General features: G+C 36.3%; 1 protein-coding gene across 2 annotated transcripts in view; it reads left to right on the top strand.

The window, feature by feature from the left end:
- Positions 1–7402: 7402 nt before the first annotated feature.
- LOC110382310 (neuropeptide CCHamide-1) overlaps positions 7403–25191 on the top strand; it is a 36772-nt gene continuing 18983 nt past the window's right edge. For both annotated transcript variants that reach the window (XM_049837268.2, XM_049837267.2), the window contains exons 1-2: positions 7403–7503; positions 18794–18916. In XM_049837268.2, the coding sequence (XP_049693225.2) occupies positions 18820–18916 (97 nt within the window). In that variant the 5' untranslated portion in view covers positions 7403–7503; positions 18794–18819. The remainder of the gene's footprint in view (positions 7504–18793; positions 18917–25191) is intronic.

Genomic DNA, 25191 nt, shown 5'->3' with positions numbered 1-25191 from the left:
ACTCTTTCAGGAGAGTGTTTGTTTGGTTGAACGTTGTAATCTCAGTAATAAGTAGTCCAATTTGAAAATCATATTTTAAAGTATTCGAATAAAAACTTAAATAATGTTGTGCTGTTTGAACATTCCTATTTGTAGTGATGGATGAATGCATCATCTTCGCAAAAACTTCTTAACAGATTTTGATCAAACTTGGCAGTAATGTAACTTATCATCATCATCCTTTTTAACCGTCCTGCTACTAGACACAGGCCTCCTCACACACAGAGAAGGATTAAGAGTTAACAATCATAAAAATAATAACTTCTACAACAAAATAATATAACTAAGCTTCATCCTAATCTATTTAAAGAAGTACTTCTATCAGAACGCGGGTAAAACCACGGGGCACAGCTACCGACCAATAAATGGCTGATCAATAATGTCTCCTGCAATCCATTATATCGACAATTACTGTAGAACATAGTCGTAATTGCTTCGCTTCACGTCGGATATTGACTTCACAATATACACATTATCTTTAAGTAACTGCCAGTCGTAGAATGTTAGTTTAAATACTTTGAATTTTATAGGTGCGTATAGCTGGTAGTATGTAAAAATGTTGATCACATTTGCATGCCGTTGATAATGAGATATATTATAGAATAAGATTGTGTTTTTATTGCATGTAGGATTTTAAAAAATGTGTGAATAAGGCTTAAATTATGGGCATGGGCTGCTAATATTTATTAATACCACACCCAAAGTATTGCCTGTTTTTTAGTCGGCCGCGCTTTCACGACAAAAATACTCACCCAATCTTAATGTTTGGCACACAGATATACTGAAAGAAGACATTTTCTTTTTCAGGCTCTAGAATATCTATGCACTCTTTACCCAGATACGAGAAAGTAGTTCCGTCGAGACGTGGGTGAAACCACGGGAAACAGCCAGTCATACATACTTCTACAAAATAAACGACGAAATTATATTAAGTATTAGTCAATTCATAGAACCTAAACAATAAGACCTTGTTCCTATTGTCTTACAATAACCACAAACAAATACTTAGGTAAACAAATCAATCGAGCCCATTTAAATAATTAAATTATTAACCCAATTAAGATCCGCTTGTTACAAACCGAATTGTATCGAATCTTCAATTGAAATGAAGTAAAATTATTAAAACTGTTAAAGGTATTAAAACCAACTGTATCCATAGTTCTACCCATATAAATAGGGAACTACTACCCGTACTCGGACAAATAATGTTCTAAAGATTGTCAATGCTTTAACCCATTGTATGTCGTATACAATCGGTTAAACAGTCAATTTATCGGTTCAATAGTTAAATTATCTAAACAATATAGTGAAAGACTTACAGTGTATACTCCAATCATCATCATTATCATCTTGTTCTAATCCTAATTTTATTTTATTTGTCTTCTTCTTTCATCCAGCAGTCATGATGGCCTAATGGGTAAAGAAACATCCTCTCAAATATGAGTGTGGGTTTGATTCCAGGTTAGGTAAGTACTGGGGTACTGGGTAGCCCGGGTAACTGGGTTGAGGAGGTCAGATAGGCAGTCGCTCCATGCAAACCCATGGTTGGGAAAAGGCTAGATGATGATGTCTATATTTCTGACGTCTTTTCACAGGTGACATTCTTTCCAGCCAGTCTTTTACACAAATCCTTCGTTCCTTTGATATCTTCGTCCGTATTCAAATAAAGAATGGGAATTAGTGTCGCCGCCATTTTGTTGTTAGTATCATCGAGATATGCGCTCGTATATAAAGCAGTTAACGGGTTTTTATTTAAGCCTTGTGGGCGGTATTGTCCACTTAATTTCGTTAACCCTTTGCGAACTGCGATATTACTTTCATATTTTTTTTTATTTGGTGTAAGTTCCTATGATGAAGGTTATTGTTCTTATTTTGGATATTTGTTCTATTTATGCCTAACTACAAAAAAGTACACTTAAAACCATTTAGCAAATTTTCTTTCTATTTCGTTGTAATTTATACAAAAGATTCATAGGAAATATTCGAACCGACTTTTTATTTGAGCTTCAGTGTCTATGAACAAACACCTATGTGTTCAGGTTTCGTCATACAATTCATACCCGTAATGGCTGTCATAGTGACCCACTTTAGTGGTAATATCTCATCAACACTAATAAAACGTGACGCCAATGGGACCATTTGGGAAGTATACCCTTTCAAACAAAATAAGAATTGTTCAAGTCGGTTGGTAAACGACAGAGATATACGGCCGACGCCGACGGTAAAAAATACAACATCCATATTGAGAACCTCTTTCTTTTTGTGAAGTTGGTTAATCATAATCAGCAACAATGTTAGATTAACTACCAATTTTTCTTTTTACCACCTTCTCACTACAAAAACTAGCATGTAACTTTTATTTTTATAAAAAACACATTCTTTTTAATTTAAGGTTTGGTGGTACCTCTATATTTAAGTATGTGAGGATATTTGTTAATCTTTCAGCGTAAGCTTGTACATATTCTCATTCATTCATATACGTAAAGCTCAACTTTGTCATACAGGCAAAGACAAACAAACAATTCGATGTAGATGTTAGTTTTGACAGAAGCTTTCCTATTCATGAGTACATAAACTCAAAATACCTTAATTTGATTGAGCTAGTTGTATTCCTGTTTCATTTGTTTTAACTTGCTTGAGTAAATGCCATTGGCTGTACAATGTATGGTAGCTTAGTGGTTAAGACTTTTACATCACTAATCGGGGTTCTTACTTACATAAAAAAGCATGTATGCATGTAAAAATATTAACAAATAGATAGATCATTCAAAACTAAGTTTAATTTTTTTTTGTATTACTTTTTTCGTAAGAAATGAAAGGCTTTTTTATTTTTTATTTTATTAATCTGGGTTCGAAATCTGATATGTACTAATATATTTTCCAATGTTTATCTAAGTTAGGCCTTTGACGAGATGGTGGGACGACCTGGATGCATCCATCGAGACTGGTCGGCTCTGACGAAAGATCGAGAAGTGTGGAGACGTAATGGGGAGGTCTTTATCCAGCAAAGGGCTAGTAAAGGCTTAGAAAAAAACTAGCTTAGAGGACTAACAAGGACGCTCTTGAAACTGCGAGTTGCGAGTTTAAATATGTATAGGAAGGACTTAAAACTCCGTTAATACATACATACTTACATCATCATCATCATAGCTAGTGGTTGATACTAGCTCTATACTGCTGAACCGACAATTTGAAGAACGTAGGATGGATACGGGCTTGCTATGGCCGGGATGGTAGCGTTCATACGTACACTAGAGGTACCTACCCTACACATATGCACAGGTTGCAAACAGTGAACCAATGACAAATTCTCACGTATGCCAAAAACAAAAGCATACCAGAAATATGCGTTAGTGTTTCATTTGCAAGATGCAGTAGTGCGCGAAATGACCCCAACCCGCGGTACTAAACGTCCCGAGCCAACTGATTGTTTGTTTGCCTATATTCAGCTGCAGCGGGGTTGACAATTGACAGCCGGCTCTAGTTTAATCTCTTGTTTCGAATGTTGCATTTTTTTTCATATTGTAGGTATTGTATAATAATGTGTAATGTGTGTGAGTGGCTCATTTGTTTTTTATTTTGTTGACCAATACCTAGGATAGTCTTTGTCACTATCCAGGGACAGAAAGCAGTTATATCAGAACACGTGTGAAACTGCGGTCGGAAACTAGAAAGGTATTTAAAGACACATTTAAATGCATCTTAATATTCATCAGATTTGTTAGCTTATAACATCAGCATCAAACGTTTGAGGATGGTGAAGTACTGTATTTTTGAAAAAATACAGAGATATTTATTTCTTACATATTTTCAGTATCTGCACATAGAAAAAAAATTAAAATCATCGACATTATTACTTCCTATAAACTAACATTTCAACAGAATTCCTTTAACATATTTTTCCTACAAAAAAATACTCCGATAATTAACGAATGAAGTAATGACCAAACAGATTCTAATTAGTTCCTATATCAGCTTGAATATTTCCGTAAATCTTAATATAAACTCAAAGGCGTGTATCGAGAAGGCTCAATAGTAAAAAGCAAATAAAACTTATGTGGAAAGCTTTACGGAAAGAACTAATCAGTTCATCCTCCTTCTTTGACGACTTTCATACCCATTGGTTTTTTTTAATGATGTTGTAGCTTGCAGGTTTTATAAAAAGAGTTTCACTATTTAGAATTATTTTTTGTGGTTATTTTTCAAAAGCACGCACTATATCCTTATATAGTTGTGTTGTTGGGAATAGGATGATGAATTCATATTAATAATAAAACGACTAAAGAGATTTTTGGTTTTATTTATTTGCTGGAAGGTGCTGATCTTAGGAACTAGTCCGATTTAAACAATTATTTGTGAGGAAGGCTATATAGTATATGGGCTACTTTAGCAGAAGCTGAATGTTAAAATAAATAAATAAAATAATTGAATTATATGTAATTGATGTGAAATACTCATTTAATTAGCCTATTTTAATTCTTTGGTGATGGAACTTAGCCATGATAGAATTTAGTTTGTAAAAGTAAATATGTGCTGACCAAATACTCAGCTATTGAGCATTGACCAATAGCCATGATCTTTTTGATGGAAATGAGTATAAAATGTGGTAAAAACCGGATTGTTCCCAGTCTGGAATTTGTCTGCGGTAAGGGAAAGCCCGGACAATTTTATTTGTATTGTATAAAATTGCGCGAGTATCTAATTTGATTTCCATCTCATTTCAATTGAAACAGCGAGGAACATGTTTTTGGAATATAAAATAGGATGGTATTCATCTATATCATTATATATCTGATTTAATCATGTTTTTGTCCGAATAAATATCGGAAAAATACTAATGTGTCATATCCTAAAGTAACACCTAATTTGGTCAATAAAAAAGAGGGAGTTATTACGATTTCAAACACGTATGCCTACGAAGGCCTACGCGCTACGAGGAGCTACGGGGATTGGCTACGAGGTCCCGTAGGCCGGCGCGCGCCTACGCATTCTGTCCGTTCCTCCGCCTACCGTCAACGACTTTATTTATGTTGAAAGTTTATTATAAGTACTAAAAATAGATTTTATATGAACTGTCTTAATACTGTGACTTTACTCTGGTATTGTTGTAACTGTGATAAAAATTATGCCCGAAACAAAACTCTTTGGTTAAATTTTGATATCCATAGTCTCACAAGGCTATGTATACTAATATCCTTTAGTCTATTATTAGCATAGTGCGACTACTGGGCAAAGGGTTGATCTCAGGTTTGATTCCCAGGACGGGCCGAAATCGCCTTGTGGCTTTGAGAATCTTTCACAAAGTAGTCCGGAATCTGAAAGTCGGTAATTGATATATCTCTCTCCATTCGCTGGACTATGAGAGTGAAGGAATAGTGAGTGCACCTGTGTCTGCGCAAATGCTTGTGCACTATAATATGTCCTGCGCAGCTGGCTGATCTCCTTATATGAGAACAGACTCCATGCGCGAAAGTTGGCCTTGGAGTCTGTATGTATTAGAATGCATATGCTTTCAACTCAAACAGACTAATGAAACGATCAAGCCAAGTGAGCTGAATGATTCTTATTTATAATATTCATAGGCAATTACAGGCGTCAGTGACTAAGATTGTTATAGTTGTAACCGTAAAGTAAATTAGTTAAGAAGTCTGTCATGTATTGGATAAGAAGTTCAAGTCCTGGACGAGACAAGTAAATACCGAAGTTAATACATATTTACTTCAACAGCAGAAGATTTTGGACTTGGATTGTAGAAAAACGGATAAAAAGTATTTTATCCGTAAGCGGAGTAATTCCCTATGTGCGGACAATTATTTATTTATTTATTTATTTATTATTTATTTATACACAACCTTACAGCTACCCTTACAGGACTTGCCTAATGCGGCAGATGGGTTCTTTTTAATTTATTCTAGACTAAACTAAAAACACATACAAAACACATACATAACAAATCAATACAATACAATACAGACACGTACATCACAAATCAGCACATATAAACTTAACTAGATTCGTAGCTTACCACCCTATAAGCGACTACAGTGAAGTCATTCAGCGAGCACGTAAATAAATCCAGCCGGTTGGCTATGGCATTAAGCGTGCGAACGGCGCGCGTCAGCAGCGCTCGCTGCAGCAGGTTGGTGCGCGCGCGCGGCACCGCCAGCAGCGGCGGCCTTCGCCGTCGCCCCACGTATTCATCCGGTACACAAAACCGAATTTCGCCCAAGATATCAGGATTACATATTTTACCACGTAACACCTTAAATAGATATGAGGCCAGTGCCACTTCTCGCCTCGTCTCCAAAACGACAAAAACGTAGCGATAAGTTAGATTAAAATAATGTAATTGTAAACGAATATAAATATGATAATATTGAGGAAAACAAGCTTTTCTATCTAGCTTATTTTGTTTGATTACGTATATTATTATATTCGTATTCAGTTTTCAGCCTAATTTTCCATTCTACATAGAAATTATATCAAAAGCGTAAATTTTTACGATATTTTAACAACAACTTTGCCCAATAATAAACAAATAACGTTTATTTACTTACATCCGATACAACACATTTGTATATTAAATTCAAACAGTTTTTTTTTTACTGTAATTATATATCTTCATTGTAAATAACATAATAAATTACATATCATTTCAATTGCTTTGTCTTTTCAATATTGAACGGGAAATTATTTCAAAATATCTCATAGAAATGTGTTTATATTTTTGACTTTATCTATTTTGTTTTTTATTTGAAATACGTTCTTGTTTTTAACTACAGCGTAAAACGTAACGCATCAATTAATCCGCAAATGAGATGTATCGCTGGGGACCGATGTTCTTTAAAGAGGTTTTACAAAAAATCTTTTGCACCAGAGATTCCAATTAAATAAAATACAAATTCTAAAACACAAATAATCTATTTTTTAAAATAAATTAATTATAATATGCGGTAATTATTTTTCAAATAAAAACTATAATAACAAAAAACAACACTAATTCCGCAAGATTTTATCAACAAAAGAACTCAAATTTCTTTGCTTTTTCGATAAAACTACTTGTTACACAAAAACTATTTATTTATTTTTTTAATACATCTATACTTATGAACAGACAATAAATTAGGTAGCCATTATAAAGCTTTTATTATTCTTTATTCAATACAATTACAAAAACAACAAAAAATAGCCATTTTAAAACTGATACCCCTCTCACAATACACATCAATTGTTTTTTTTTTACAAAACTAAAAGTTTTACCCCCAATAACATACCCCTAATTGTCATCACCACCACCAATATGACCCCCTAATGACATCATAAGTCGTTATAAAGCACATAACAGTTTTTAATCTGGCGTCGGCGTTTATGAGTAGCTCGGTCGGTATATAAGGGGCGAGTATGTTCAGCCCAGTAGACACCTGTTTCGTGCGCCATAGTGAACGGGAGTCGGGACGGACAAATGTGAGTACTGAATATTTTTTTTTTAGATTAAGTTTTTTTTTTAGGTATAGGTTGTTACATTAAATTGAAAGGGAAAAAAATATCTCGTGTAATGTAATGTAAAAAAAATATTTTTTCAAATTGTTTTTTTTTTTTCATGAAGTTAAATAATAACTAACTAACTAAACTAGAACTAGTCATTTTATGAGTAATTTTTATATGTGGAAATAATATTTTTAAAGATAATTTACAAGAAGTTTTAAATTATTTTTAAAAAGTAAGATGATTTTAATAATACAAGAGAAATATCGATTCTAATGATCATAATTATCTGTGTATTGTGTGTCTTAATTAAAGCTAACAAAATATTTTAATCAGTTTAATAATTACAGTTAACTATTAAAAGTTTTCAGCGCATTAATAATAATTAATTATTGAGCTATGAAACTTATATTTGTAGAATACGCCTGTAAGAAACTTTTGAGGATCCATTTCAAGTTTATATTTCTGCTACTTTAGTACTTAAAATACAAATAATAATTTTTCAAATGAGATACTTAAAATGAAAAAAAAAAAAACTAAAATATGATAAAATTTATAAGAAAAAATAACGATGAAATAATAATCCTGTCATTTTTATTTATTAAGAATATATATTTAAAAAAAAACATTATTTAACTTAACTAATAATAAATACAGTAACTGTATTATTAAACTAAATAAATAAACTGTAGATTGATCTTAAAAAGTTAAAACAACTGAGAGCGTTGATGTCTTCCGGCCGAAGTAAATAAAATTACTTCGTGAGACTTTTTGGCTTCTGTTAGTGTTTCAAGTTATAGGATAAAATTAAACTAATGTAATTAATCAACAAAAACACTACATAAAAATAACAATAAGTTATCCACAATCATGACACGGATTAAAATTAAAACATTGCATTTTTTATAATTTGTCGACCGAATAAGACCAATTTTGAACTATTTTATAACAACAAAATGTTAACGCAATCACCTTATTTATTACAGGTAACTAAACTATTCTATTTATTTCAGTAATTGATAACAAACATTTGATGATTTATATTTATTTTTTTAATTAGGACTCGCATAAGTTATCTCTACCAGCCACAAAAAAACAAAATACCTATGTATACACAAGAATAAATACTAATATTCAGCTATCAATACATTCTAATATCTGACAAAATCCAGGGCTCATTTGGTATCACAAACACCTACAAAGCTCATAAGTAGTCATTCAAAGCCCTATTCGGCAAATAAAAACTATTTCATAATACTTTATTATGACGCTTACTGATATTGACAAAGGTAATCGTCATACCTTTATTGTAATCTATGTATCACTATATAAAAGAAAAGCGTGTTAGGCTCTAGACCACCTGCATTTCAACTGTCTAGAGCCATAGTTACACTACTTATAACTTAACAATAGCTGAACAGTTTAAGCTAAAAATTATAGATTAGACCCGGGAGAAAGACATAGAATAGTTTATCGCCATTACTTACTAATATTATAAATGGGATAGTAACTCTGTCTATCTATACCGCTTTCACACCAAATAATACTAAACCTATTTAAGTATATGAAAGTTCGTACAACGAAAGACAGTAAAGTCTAAAGTCTGAGAAACGACAGTCTACTATATATCCGGGTGCAGGAAGCAGTTCCCTCGGGAAGCGCGTAGAAGCGGGGAAAAGCTATTAATAGTGCGAAAATTTGTAAATGAATATTTATTAATTAGAACATAAGTTCGCTGCATTTTTCAAAACGTCTGATCCGGTTAAGATTCAATTTGGCATGGAGAAAAGTAGTATCAGGTCATAGGTTATTTTTATAAGGGAGGAAACTAGAGGTATAATAACTATATGTAGGTCCAAGTTCAAATAGTCGATTAGTTTGCGGTTAACCACATAATAAGATAATCAGACGGATTAGTATCTTGAGATGACAGATATCATCTCAAATCTACTGGTTCAGGATGAGCAAATATTATCAAAGTCGTAGTGGCCTAGTGGTTAAACCCACTAGGCTCTTAAATATATGAGTGCGGGTTCGATGCCAGGTCAGACATCGTTGCAATTTTTCTTTTTTATGTACTTACTAAATGTACGGACACAATAATTAAAGAATTAATGATGGAAATCATCTTGAGGGTTTCCTCAACTATAACTGTAGTTGCAGTGTGCCGGGAAAATATCTTGAGAAAACCTGGACTACTAAGATTGAAATCACCAACCCATAAAAACAAAGTTTCTTAAAACTACTTTGAATTACTTTGACATGTATTTGTAAGAACTGCTGTACTTAAAATTGAACTTGATTAGAATGACAGACGTCAGTAAAACTGTAAAGACGCTGAGAGATCTTGTTATAACTTATAATAAGTCACATGTGAAAAATGCACTTCTGGCGCAATTTTTATTTTAGCTATCTTTCTTATTATTATACATATATTACTTCTTACTCCTTTATAATATTAGCTTAGATAAGCAATTTCCCTGTAGTTTCACCCGTGTCCCGAGGAAAACTCTTCCTGTTTTACTGGACTAAATTGGGGTATAGAACAGTCCGAATGGTGTTGTGAAATACGAAAATCTTTGGCCAATCCTAGAATCAAAGAGACTGCTTCCAAACCACTGAACCAACGAGGTTACGCTAGTTACTGTCTTCAAAGTGTAGTTGGTAGAAGTCAGTGATTTTCTAGTACGTATTTCTTTGAGATTGAACTGGTTTTTGACCTCAAGTTGGGAAAGGCAAAAATGATGTATCAAGCTGTGAGATCCGATTAATTATATTATCTATCACACAATACGCTTTTTGGGTGCACTACCGGGTAACAGCGATGAGGACCAATTTTTCGACGCCCTTTATTAGTTTTAAGTAACTTTTTATGTAAAAATAGATGTTCATAGTTCATTTAAAAAGAACAAATATGTTTCGCATCAACCCATGAAACTTTTTAAAACGCCTCTTATAAAACAAAGTAATGCAGTTTTTCAGTCTACGTGGATTTCAGGTTACACTAGCAAATAGACAGTGAGAGAATTATTATAAAAAAATATGTAAGCAAATACAGGACGTGCTGCTAGAGTAGATTAAAAGATAAATATACACTGGCTGGTAAAAACTAGTAACTTTTCGAATCCCAGCTGTAAACTACAAACAGTGACAAAGGCTTTTGTCATTGTTTATTTTTCTATTTTATATGTTTGGTGTATCTCAATAATATGTTAATAAATAATAATAAATAAATGCCGGTACACTTTTTCACACACGGTCAGTTAGCGCCATGGTAAGTTATTAATTAACTTGTGTTATGGTAGCACAACTGATAAACTACATATAGCTACATATATACATAGTATAACACCCAGACCACGGCCAACAAGCATACTTATCATACAAACGTCGACCGAACCGGGAATCGAACCCGGGACCTCAAGTTCGGCAGTCCGGCATGGTGACCATTGCGCCATCGAGGTCGTCGTTGATTCTATTTGATGTATCTTACATCAATAGACAAAATATTCCTTATGAGATGACGTCAGATAAGAAAGTATAGAAAATACGTTAAATAATAAATCGGAATAAAAGCAGGAGAATAATCATCTGACATCAATAGTATACAAGATATCTCATGCTCCATCTCAGGCTCTAGTAAGACCATAAACTACAGTCTCCTAAGTGCATCGACCGCACAGTCTAACTGTAAAGATTCATTAATCCAACCCTGATGACTGACTGTGACCACCTATTAACTGGCTGATTAATGAGCCTAGGCGTAGGCTGGCAATTTATTTTCTTAAATACCTCTTTCCTTATTAAAAGAATGTCTGTCTACACTTTTCTTTTTACAGTGGATAAATTCGTTTATTTGTCTAAAGAAAGTGGCACAATTATAAATACGTGCAGGTACTCTTTTTCTTGGGAAATCATCAAATAACTCCTCCCACTGTGGGTTAGCAGCATGAGGGAGTGTCAAACTCTTACTGACTAAAACCCATCATGTTTCTTCCGTACCGTATGTAGGCCTTTTATGTACCAGGGGCCGCGGTAACTCTTTCTAACAATCCCGCAGCCTCAAACGTGCAGTTACATTACAAATATTTTCTTGCCAACAAGAAGACAGTGCGATTAAGGATAACAACTGTTTATTATGAATTATAAAATCTTATAGTCGAAAGTGAATACATTATTAGCGTTTTTTGTTCCTCAAACGATAGATTACTCAAGCAACGCTGGTCAAGAAACTTCCTTGTCAATAAGTTTTTCCTTGACCGACCAATTACTTGATCATCCAAATCAACTCTTTCAGGAAAAACTTCCGCATGGGTTTTAACTTTACAGTAAAATAACTTCGTTATTAGAATGACGTATAAACATATAGGCCATTTTTCTGAAGTAGATAGAACCATGATACTAATACGTTATAAAGCAAGGCCTAATAAATAAATGACTGCGCAAAACTGGTACCGCGAAATTTTAATTTATTTAATAGAAACACGGGTGAACGACCAAATCCGTTAAAAGGTTTAATTTCTTAGCGATCAATTGTTTTTAAATTGCTGTAGGTAATCAAAAATGCTTCCCCATCGCAGATTTGAATATAAATGTAAAAAACTTCATATTTTACAATTATTTTCATAGTAAAAATGACCTAAATTTCAGCTGTTTTGTTGTACGAAAAACAAACAATTATAAAATTATTTGTGATGAGAAACAACAGAAGCCGTTACTTTGAAACTTTTGTAGGTAAATCATTATATGGTGGTTATATTTGTTCTTGTATATTTAAAATAATTGAGCCAATTTTCAAGAAAGTAGAGAATGAAATCTATCTATTTGCCATTTTTTCATTTAATTTTTAAAATAAATGTATATGAGTAAGGTTGATTATAAATCTATCATAAACTTATCCACGAATTCCTTTATTTTTTAATCTGACGGCTCAAAAAATATGTTTCTAATATGATGAACATAGAATTTGGGTCCAAAACTGACTTACAATATATTTAGAACACAAAGATAAAAATAGTATAAAACTTGTAATTATCTCACAGGCAATTTTACTGCAATTAAAATGCAAATGTACTTAGTTCGCCACTGGGAAAAAATGCTGAGCTTGCGTGTAACTCAATAAGAGACAGACACACTACAAACTTTTAGTCGGCCGATAGTTTGTGTGGGTTCATACATCAGTATGGCAATGAACGGAAGTCTGCCAATTAACAACAAGGTATTTGAGCGGTATGAGACGGACTAAAACTTTGATTGGATTCACGCTTTTCAACAAAAAAAACTTCGCAACCATCGTCGCTCAACTGTCGGTCGACTGTTTAGTCTGAATTATGTAGTTGCTCTTATGAGTTTTATATATTTAGTTGTAGTATTTTTAAATAAACTTTTGAAAACATAAAAGTATAAAGTCATCTATTAATTTATAGCATGTTCGTAATTCGACTTTTATTTGATTTGGTATACTCAGTTAGAAATATCTTTTGAATAGCTATCAAAATGAATATGGATTGGCATATAAAAATATAAAAATATTGATTACTGTTAAAAACTCATCAATTTGAAGTTTTACAGCATAAATTCAATAAATAAAATCACCATAATGTTTTTGAATATTGCAATTAATAACTAAAACATTATTCGGAAAGCTAGATTATCTCCGAGTAACATAGGATATATTTTATCCCGATACGAGAATTAGTTCCCGCGGGATGCCAGTTAAACAGCTAGTATTTCATAATCATTTATTACAACGGCATTTTCCATTTCATTAACATTAAATTAATCTAACATTAACCATAATTACAAAAATTAACTGTCGATTAAAAGTCTGTGAAATCATTTGTCAACACTTTTTTACCATTTGACATTTGAGGTGATAGTAATTATATACTCAATAATTTGTCTTCAAAGACATAATAATTAGTGGAAATCAAAGGTTAATATGTTTGTATTTTAAAAGTCGTCATTATTAGTATATTTATCATACCTTTATATCAGAGTTTATGTAGCTTCCTTATTTACCTTATAAATTGTCATTATGTTCTTCTAACCTTATGTAAAACAACGTCATCACGTAAACTTTGACTTCCTTTTCATGATCCTGCCATCCTTGTTCCTATTTATTATTTGAGGTTGTTGCAGAGCTGCGGGATAGCTCGAAAGTCACCGCGGCCCTGGTACATAAAGGGCTTAAAAAGAAACATGATGGGTTTTAGTCAGTAAGAGTCTAACACTCTCCTCACGCGCTGCTAACCAACAGCGGGAGGGATTATTTAATGATTTCCCACATTTTATGCTTCTCTGTTCAAGATGTCATCTCAAAAGTAGGATGTTTGCCAGCCATTATTCGTTAATATATTTTTTTAGAAATAACTTTTCTATACTAAAGTCTCACCAACAAAATAATACAATGTTCTGTGTGTATTTTAAAACCAGAACAAGCAATTTGTAGGACAATCGATCATCTTGTTAATTTATATTTATGAGCATATGTATATTTCGTATTATTTTTCACTTTCATCGAGTAACAAAATACAAAGATAATAAATATGGATCCTAAATATCCCATCATATAATTGGAAAAGTTAAAAATTGTATCTGTGGGATGTTTGTTACTCTTTCACTCCAAACTTACCAGATGGACTTTCACTTTATAATACTGCAGCTTATATTTCAGAACAATGTACGAGCTATCTGGGTGCAGGAAGTACTACTATGATTGTTGTACTGACACATATAAGTTCTTCCTCTTCGGTTGGCTCTACAACCCTTTGTGGGTCTTGGCCTCCTCTACAATCATCCTCCAGTTATCACGAAGATTGGCTGTTCTTTGCCAGTTGGTAAACTTTCCCATCTTTCTAAGGTCTTCTTCGATGCAGTCGCTCCAACGTTTCTTAGGCCTCCCACTTGGTCTTTTTTGTTATTTTTGTGGCCCTTGTATCCGGCATTCTTTCAAGGTGACCCGCCCATCTCAGCCTCTGCGACTTGCAATATCTGATGATGGTTTCCTGCCCAATAAGTGCACACATATAAGTATATAATCAATTATTCATTACGAACGACCATACGTACGATTCATGAGTAAGCACTACTTTGCTTGTCGATCACATGAACAATAAGTTCTCAATAAATTAATAATTAATTAACAGGTCCGGCAATTGTGGAGAGTTGTCATGACACATCATCAGTAATTTTTCTTCCTGGTATTACAATATTTAATGAAAATTAATGTTTTAATCGGTTAATAGTTTTATTGCAAGATATTTACAGACAAATAAGGTTCACGCCAATACTACTAAACTGATTCAAAAGTGGTACATAGGTAAGTCAAGAGCTTGAGACAGACGTAGGCTACTTTTTAGATAGGCTATGTACTCGATTCATGTTAAACTCATCGCTGCATCTTTTAGACTGCCAACTGCAAAATATCTGGGAAAAGGCTCTCCAGTCGTAATTTTTTAAATTGTATTTCCATAATTTTAAGCAAAGTGGCACAAATTCATGTTGATAATAGTTTTGTAAGAAATTCGTAATAAACCTCTCAAGTTTGTGAAGAGCTCAAACTTTATAATAAACTAATGATGACTTGAAGTCTATCTAAGTCTCGCAATTATAACAATATCAATTTAATATGCACGATCTATAAGTTTTAAGTTGATATTGAAACAACTATATTTAAGTAATAAAGTTTGTGTGTTTTGGGCTATCTCCGGAATAAAAGAAAGAGGGGTCACACGCGCGAAGTTCTGCTCAGAATTAAGGCGTGTTTTACCATAGGTCACACGAGCCAACTTGTGTTCGGAATTTACGCGCGTTTTACAATAGCTAACAAATGACTGGCGCAGATGTCATAAGGCAAAATCTCCTAAGATAGTAGCGCGCCAAAATGCGAGTGTTTGGGGGACGAGGAACGTTGCTGGCTTCGAACTCATATGCCTTCTTTAGAACCAGTCCATTTTTTGCCAAGAAAGTAAAAGAAAACATCTTGTAAACGCCAATTTTAGCATATTTTACACCAGTATTTGTGCACAGAAGCCGTGGGCAGAAGCTAGTATCTTATATTATTTATATTCACAATGTCCAAGAAAGTTGCGTCAACTTGGAAACTATTAATTTAATTAGAAAGAACTAGTAATGTTAATATTAATTGTAGGAAAACTGCGACCGTTTTACTTTGAATAAAGTTTCTTTATAAAACGATCTTGGATAATAAAGTGAGTCTAACTTGTAGGCTGTAAAAATAGCCCGCTGTTAGCCTAATTAATAATTTCCTCCTTTTCATATTTTATGCAGTTGTCATAAGCTAAATCAATCTATCATATTTTCTGAAAATTAAATAATCTTTGGCAATGAAATCTTGCTTTTCTTTTTGGAAATATGTGATCAAATGAATGGCTCCAGCTACATAACTTTTTTGTATTCTTCACTTTGTGTTCTTAGTTTTGATTAAATCAAAATTATAATATAGTGCAAGATTATGCCATAAAATTACATGACTCGGATAATATCCAAGTTAAGAACTAAACATGGTAGTAAGTTAAAAATATCTCATTGCACACAGCAAAAAAACTTATACCGAGTTGCCCACCAGGGTACCAAGGTACCCACGCATACAATCTGCCAGCAACAATCTTGTCTAACGTCAAGGTATGAAAAAACACACAAACATACACACATATGTACACAGAGCTATTCATTCGTTAGATAATAACGTCTCGCCGGTTGGAGACATGCAAATGTATTGTTTAGATAAATGCTACTTTTATAAGGTGTGGTACAAGTTGAAAAATGTGAGCGGAGATATCTTGGACTATCGTGAAATATGACGGCATTTTGCCCTTGTCCCAATTTTTGTTATTTGGGGTGGGTTTTCTTCTTCCATACTGCCTTTATCCGTCGAGTATAACTGCTATCAAATACCTACTTATTTCATGTCAAATCATGTAAAAAAGATTCAGATAGAATTTCAGACTTCTTTGTTAGTAAATATAAATCAAAAGATTCAGATCATTTTACCAATTTTTTTAAAAACAAAATACAAACAATCAGTCATATTGACAGTGAAATAAAATGAAAAACTCAGAAAAACTGTACACAACCAAGATAACTGTACAAAATAAAGTAAATTATACGCACTGACGCAAATCTCTGCAAATCGCTTCAGCTTATGTCTCAGACAGTACGCTTAGTACCGATAACTATCTCCTGCATTTTTCTACGAAGACACAACCTCGATTAAAAGGCTTACCTTATGAAGATTTATAATAAAACGTTTAACATAATATTCTACTTTAAAATACAGTTTAAGTTATAACATTGCTTTAAATATTTAATTTCAAGTGCATTTTTAACAAACTTCAAAATAAAAGGATGTTCTCAATTCTACTGCCTATACATTTATTATTGTATTTTAGGTTTTTTACTGTATTTACAACTTATTACATACCTATTTACAAAGTTGAATAGATCAAAATTTAAACGAGTTATTTTATGAGAAGAAAATCAGAAGATTTATGGAAGCAAATCGTCCAAATAAAAACCATTTAACCGAAACAATTTAATTTACATATTTTAAAAACAAAAACAATGAAAAAAATCCGTCTTAATTTCTAAAATATTTACCTTCTTACCTCACCACCCAAGGTAACTCGGTAAGATAAATAATCCAACAAATAAAATATATTTAATTGCCATTAATAACGGGCAAAGTTTTCACTAAGTTAATCAGCTTCCGTACTTAGATTACAATAATGTTATTGCAGAACTTGCCACGAGGAAGACTGGGGGATTGAACTAATTTGTAAGGTAGACCACAAACTGTCTAAGTTACGTGCATAGAGTGCACTTGAAGTATGCGGCTGTGAATGTTTGTTGCACTTCAAAAACTGTACTTTATATAAATTATGGATACTGTGTTATTTATTTCAATAATATAGGCATTATACCATATTTTTGTATTATTCATCATCTGCCCAGCCTTTTCCCATCTATATGAGGGTCAGTTCCAATCGTCTAACCGGGTGCAACTGAGTTCCACTGTTTTACAAGGAGCGACTGCCTATCTGACCGCCTCAACCCAGTTTCAGTATTATTATACTGATGGAAAAATATTACATACTTACATACTGCCATTCAAGCGATAAGATTAAGATAAAATTATCAATGAAATGTATGATAAAAAGTATTATTTTTACTCTAATATGTTTATCAAAATTAAATAAATTTCTTCTTTTACCTATATTAATCTCAATCTTTTTGGTTTCCAAAAATTTTCTCAAGCATTTTCTGCTCAATCTCACAGCTCGCTTGGGTACGACTAGTTTAAATCAACTCGGGCTTAAATCTTGGAAAATTACTCGGAATTTCCATTAAAACGATGTATCTAAATGTAAGTCTGTTATTGGTACATTAATTTGCTATTTAGCTTTTGTTTTTGTAATAACAAAACCATAATTGTGTGGGCTGTTACGGGTATATTTATGCAGTTCAAATCTTGAGATACATACTGCATAAATAAACTTTATTCTGATAAAATACTTGGTAACATACAAAAGGTACTAGGTAACCAAGCAGGCACTTAAGCTGCATATCGTGGCTAAGACTATTTTTAACTTAGGGTTTATTTTCGTAAAGCGGAAAAGTCACAAAAATATCAAAAGCTGACTTCTCAACCCTTCTATTTTTGGATCAAATGATGGGTATAAGTTCGTTTATGAACTTAACTAGATTGAAAAAAACCCGGGTCTAAATCGGTCAATCCGTTTATGAGCTACGGTGCCAAAGACCCAAACACTTCGTCTTTTTGGACTTTATAAAATTTGCGTCGGAGTTATACAAGGTGTTGATTTGCATTTGTGCCATACTTCAGGAGGAGGACATAAAATACGTAAATAAATCGATTGGAATTACAGTCAACGGGAAATAGTTAATATGCGCTGCTTTTTATGTCATTGTAATGTCATAGTATTTCAGAAATAATCCAATTTTATGAATGAAATTCATGAGTGATCGTTGCGAATGCTTTGTGTTTGAGTTTGTCTGAGGGCGCAGCACAGTTTTGAGGCCAGCAACACACGCGCCGAGTTTGAAAACGGGTAGTTGGCATTGACAAATTTCCGAAAAAAAATTAAAATCAAAAATTTTTGTATCAATTTTTTTGTTGATTTGGGTTGAGAATCATTAGTATAATTACGTCCTTGACTATGGCACGGATGCAAATCAACAGCTTGTATATAGCAAAAAATAATGTTACTTTGTATTCTTGTTGCAGTAACAACTGCCAGAAAAAGTACCGTAATGGATCGCAAAGCAAATAAGACCAGCTGTGCGGGGAACACCGTCACCAAAGTGTTCGTGCTGCTGCTAGTCATCTGCCTCGTGGAATGTGTTACAGGTAAGACATGTTAGGACAACTGGCACTTTTAGTACCACTGAGTATAACGAAGCAAAATGCGATGGCAAACTTAACAATAGTAGTTTTGTTATTTGTAAAACTATCTCGTGGAATTTGTCACAGGCATGACAAGCTTACTAAAAATGGCTGTTACTAAAAGTACCAAAGAGTATAACGTACTCAGTACTAAAGCACAATGAGCAAATGGTGGCATGTTTATTGTGATATTTTCTAATAGATGTTATTTTGTACAGTTGAAATTGAGTTTACGGTGGAATGTGTCACAGTCAGAAATATCAAGTCTAAGACCATTTGCATTGCAAGTACTTCAACCAAATAAAATGCAACGAGTTTATCTGCTTACATTAAATATCTAAAAATAAGACACAAAACACAATACATAATGTCCATTGAAATACAATACAATGCTCAATGGACAGAGAGACACGATTAACTGTTACTAAAAGTACCGCTATAGTTTCCAAAGCGTGTAAAAAGCCCGGTAAGTACCACTGGCACTAAAACGTCTGTTATAATGTCTGCCTGAGTGCTTGACAAGTAACGTGCTCTGTGCTAAACGCATCATCTGTTAGACTGCACTTAGATGCACTGTGTATTAGGTCTAACTAATAGTGTTTTGGTATACGCAGTATATGTATAGTTTGAAGCTAGTTATCTGAATAATAATAATCTTGAATGGCAAAAGTATTAATACAGTCATGCAAATTTTGGAAAAGATGCTAAATGAGCGCAAATAAAATTATTTGTGAGATAACGGCTGATAAAATAGTATGGAAAAGGAAAACATGCTGCACTGACCCCAAATAAAATTGGGATAAGGGTAGGAGCGCAAACCCTTTTATATTATTAACTATTGTATTACCTAGCTGTAAGTTTTCCTAAAAATGTAAAATAAAATAAATTATTAACATACCTAGTTGACAAAAAAATCACGTCATTAGGTATATTATTTTGTGGTACATACATTTTACAGTTTGTACTTTTCACAAACTCATTGAAAACAGTTTTTCAACTAAAAACACTTGTAGTGAAGTTGTAAAAGTTATCGTATTTCGCTCGACCGCCGCAGATAAAATCTCTAAACATCTCGAGCAGAAAAGCTTGCTGAAGAGTTATTTCCTTTTGAAATAAAACGTACCAAACAACTGTTGTAGAAAAAGGCATCTAAGTTTTTCTTAGATGCTTTTTAGATCATCTCATTCAAGAGTGGGCTGACATAGTGTCTATATAAAGTTTTATGGTCAATACACATCTTGAGCCTAACGCCACGAACACGCCGAAAGAATTATGGTTTCTCTTTCCATTATACCTTTCAAAATGTACAATTAAACGGAAAATTAATAAACAACGATGGATAAGTTGTATTTTCACTTATAATACCACAAGAGCTTCAAAATTATCGGGTATTTCCCGATAGGTTCGTTGCAAACAAATGAAGGAGTCAAGTTTTTCAGGTTTAAAAATCACGAGCGCGAAGCGCGAGTGATTTTTCCTGGAAAACTTGACGACTTTATTTGTTTGCAGGGAACCTTGAGGGAAATGCCAGAGAATTTTGAAGCTCGTGTATTCGGGGATTATTTTTCCGTCCCAAATGTCGGCCACAACCTGTCAGTTTGACATAGCAACGACCAGAGAAAATATTCAAAAAATTATCACTTATAATACCACAAGAGCTTCAAAATTATCGGGTATTTCCCGATAGGTTCGTTGCAAACAAATGAAGGAGTCAAGTTTTTCAGGTTTAAAAATCACGAGCGCGAAGCGCGAGTGATTTTTCCTGGAAAACTTGACGACTTTATTTGTTTGCAGGGAACCTTGAGGGAAATGCCAGAGAATTTTGAAGCTCGTGTGGTATTCGGGGGATTATTTTTCCGTCCCAAATGTCGGCCACAACCTGTCAGTTTGACATAGCAACGACCAGAGAAAATATTCAAAAAATTATCAGTATAATACCATGTAGGTTGTACCACGTGACGTCGAATGGTGCAATTCTATTGGTCGATATTTGGGTCGGAAAAATAATCAGTATAATACCATGTAGGTTGTACCACGTGACGTCGAATGGTGCAATTCTATTGGTCGATATTTGGGTCGGAAAAATAATCATGAATAAACACACTCGCTGCATTCAATTCATAAAAATCCTAAATTAGTTTCCCAAGTAGGTATACAACAAATAAAAATAATATTTTTTGGTCAACAAATAAAATTGTTATGTTGTGTTCTTTTTAACCAATCTTTGTTCTGGAAGTTTCACGAAAAACACACGAACATCGGAACAGAGATCCTTGTCCTTATTGGGGAAGTCTGTTAAAAAGTTACGTACACTATGAAATAATAGTGTTTATGTGCGGGACGGACGTAGCTCAGAAGCAGGTACTATGGGGTGGCTTCGAGACGTTGACGCCCCGTCGGTCGCTGGTTCTTGGACGTCTGGGCGAGTGGACTGTATTTACGATGTGGCGAGAAACAGGAATTTCAGAAACAAGAATACGTTTAGACGGGTTTTAGACTTTCTGCTACTATAGGTTCAGGAATGCCGGTGAAATAATAAGTCTTCATATATTTTTCAGGAGTCTTGAAGGGACGAGCTTCGACGCACTTACCATACTATAATTACACTATTTACTTTTCACTATTTACTTGTTATACTATCAAAAAATCCATACCGATGACTACGATTTGTACGGCGGCGCTTGCGCACCGAATGAGCTCGAAACTTTACCGTGACGAGCACCTCGATTTCTCGTCCCTCCGACCAACTCAGTTTTATTGACCTTTCAATTTAACAGCCGTATTACAAACAATTGGTACATGATATCATTACAGGACACATGGCGTCAGACGCCCCATGACGTGCGCTACTGAACTATACCACACACACCCTGCATACCTTCAGGGCTGAAATACTATAACCGAATAACTATAAAAAACTATGTGAAATCGGCCCTTATGTGAAGATTATCTCGAGATAAAAAACAAACTATGGGGGGTATCTCGATACGAAAGGTAGTGTGTGTTAGGGCATTTCATGGGCTATCTGGCGATAGTAATCCTAACAATGTGACCTAAGCCCTAGTATTGTTAATTTGCATGTGAAATGAAAGTCAAAACACAAACATTATTTATTGTTCTATAACTTAAACTATTAACAATATTTCTATAAATTAAGTTAGTTTTTATACAATGAGACCTAGGCTTTCAGTTAAACACTATTTCACTAATGAAAGTCTAGGATTTTTGCTATCGAGAAATGTTTACATGGGTAAATCAGGCCTTAAACGGCAGAACTATTAGGTTTATTATACATAATTAGGTAGGTTAAGGTTACCGCTACAAAACTATTACAATTTGGCATCAAAAAACACTATAATTTACAAATTAAAGCACTATCAAAATCTGAACACAATTCTATAACAATTTAGAAGGAGGGTGCACGTGAAAAACATACCTTGGCGCGGCTCACGGCACTTTTTGCTCATTACCCTCATCACAAAATTGTTAGAGTATAAATAGTAACGCGCATACACGAACACTCAGGCATTATGATTTTGCACTCGCGGCGCACGGATGCGTCTGTCGCGAACATCTCTCCCGCCGTGCGGCAGAGTGTAGGCACTATCACTTTCACTTTCACTATCACTATTTAGTCTATTAAACGATGAATGATGACACGATGACACGATGTAGGGACTCGAAGCGTTGACCCGTAGCGATGACCCGCAGCGATGACTCGTAGCTCTGGCTCGCAGCGATGCCGCATCTCCGGTGAGCGACGGCGCAGCGATAGCGCGAGGGCGCCGCGACGCCGGTGATGCCGCACTGCCCGGTTACTTAGGCAGCGGCACGAGTTTCTTCGTCGGACGCTTTAGTATGCCACCTGCGGTGCGCACGTCAGCGGTCCGAACTTCACCATCAGCGCCCGGGTAGACGGCCACAACCCGGCCTCGCGGCCAGGTGTTGCGAGGCAGGTTGCCGTCGGCGATGAGGACGGGGTCGCCCAGCTGCAGCGCGGGGCCGCGGGCGTGCGGCTCCCGCCGGTATTGCAGCTCGGGCAGGTACTCGCGCACCCAGCGGCGCCAGAACATGTCGGCGAGTATCTGGGCGCGCCGCCAGTGCTTCTTGCTGTCGATGTCTCGCTCGTCGAACGTGCCGGGGCTCGGCAGGCGTGCCGAGCCGCCCAGCAGGAAATGGTTCGGTGTGATGGACTCGTCGTCGTCGCCGCTCACGGATACGTGGGTGAGCGGCCGGCTGTTGACGACGTACTCGACCTCGCAGAGCAGCGTCGCGAAGACCTCCTCGCGTGGGTGGCGCTCGTGCAGCGTGGCGCCTAGCGCGGTCTTAACGCACCGCACTAAGCGCTCCCAGGCGCCTCCCATGAAAGGCGCGGAAGGCGTGATGAAGCGCCAGGCGATGCCGCGTCGGCTGGCCTCCTCCTGCCAGGCCTCACGCAGCTCACGGTCAGCACCGTGCATGTTGGTGCCGTTGTCGGAGTAGATTTCGGTGGGACAGCCGCGTCGCGCTGCGAACCTGCGCAGCGCCAACACAGCTGAGTCCGCGCTGAGGCTGTGCGCGATCTCGAGGTGAACTGCCCTTGTTGTGAGACACGTGAACAGCGCCACGTATCGCTTGTGATGCTGACGACCGACGGTGACTGACAGCGGGCCGAAATAATCAAGCCCGGTGTATGTGAACGGCCTGCGGTGATGAGCTAGGCGTGTCTTCGGGTGGTCGCCGGTTGCCGGCGTCGGCGCGCGCGCGACGTATGCGGCAGTGCAGGCAGCGCGCGATGACTTGCTTGACTGTCGGGCGCAGGCGCACAATCCAGTAGTGCTGTCTGACCTCATTCACGACGAGCTCGGTGCCGCTGTGTTGTAGGCTACGGTGTGTCCAATCTATATATAGCTGTGTAATACGGTGATCGCCGTCTAACACAGGTGGACTCTTCACGCTTTTAGCGACTTTGTCTACAGCAGCTATGCGGCTTCGCAGTACTATAACTCCGTCGTTTAGTTCTATGCGCAGCGGGTACAGCCGGCTACTACTTGCGACTGTTTCGTTGCTCTCGAGACTGGCTATTTCTTGTTTAAAGGCTTCTTGTTGCACCACACGAACTAACAGCTTCTCTGCTTTTTGAATATATGTCGCGTCCAATATAATAAACTTGCGTGTATATTTGGGCGCGCGCAGCTTCGGCGGGCGCGCGGGCGCTCGCACCGCTCTCGACCAATCAGGATCGTTTTCTTTGTTTTTCCTTGTTCGCTTGTAGAACGTTTTTTCTGTATGTTGTTTTTTACACAACGATATAAACTGTAGTACTCTGGCTGTGGCGCGCAGCAATCGCTCCCATCTTGAAAATCGAGCGGGGTCAGGAACGACGTCTATGAGGTTTGCTGCGCCCGCTTGTATGAGCGTGACTGTTTTTTCCTCGCCTGTCGGTTGACTGTCAGCTGGTGACTCGGTCGGCCATGTCGATGGGTCGTCGTAGAGGAACTTAGGGCCGCAGTACCACTCGTGGTCGGTGTGAAAATGCGTCGGGACGTCGCGGGTGGCGGCGTCGGCTATGTTGCTTTTTGTAGGCACCCAGCGCCACTCTTCGACTCTGCTATTTTCCTCTATGGCGGCCAAGCGATGTGCGACGAATGGCTTGTCTATGTTTTCCTCGGCGCTGTTCAAGTTTTCAGTTGATTGACGTAGTGCACCTGCTGTTCCTGCGTCCTAGTGCGGGCACCGTGCAGCACCCAGCCCAAGGGAGTTAACGATGCTATCGGCTGATGCTGGGGCCCTCTTCTGATGTCTGTTGCTAGGAGCAGATGCCAGTTGTCTTGCCCGATGATAATCTTCGGCGTCCCTGCGTTGTACGTCAGCTGATCTGCCAGGTCAAACAGGTGCTTGCAGTCAGCGATGTCATCCTTGCTGATTGACTGCGGCGACAGGTGCAGGCATGGTATGGTGCGCGCCCTGAAGGGTATCTTCTTCCTATGGCAGGTCGATAGCGTGAGGTCAACTCTCTTCGACGTGGGCGTGTCGATAGTCACGTCGCTGATGGCGCCTATTTTCATCGGCTCGACTGGTCCCTCTGCACCGATCATGTCTGCTAGCTCTTCGTCAATCAGTGACACGGTTGAGCCGTCATCCAGCAGTGCGTAGGTGCGCACTTCTCCCGCCGGTCCGGACAGTTGCACTGGAACGATTTTCAGGAACGCTTGATTTGTGTGGTTGCGTGAACTTGCGACTATTTCTTGCGCTTCTTG

Source organism: Helicoverpa armigera, chromosome 14 (genome assembly GCF_030705265.1).
Source record: "Helicoverpa armigera isolate CAAS_96S chromosome 14, ASM3070526v1, whole genome shotgun sequence".
Lineage (NCBI taxonomy): Eukaryota > Metazoa > Arthropoda > Insecta > Lepidoptera > Noctuidae > Helicoverpa > Helicoverpa armigera.
Note: the sequence above shows the minus strand (reverse complement) of the source record. Positions and strands in the feature narration are given on the sequence as shown.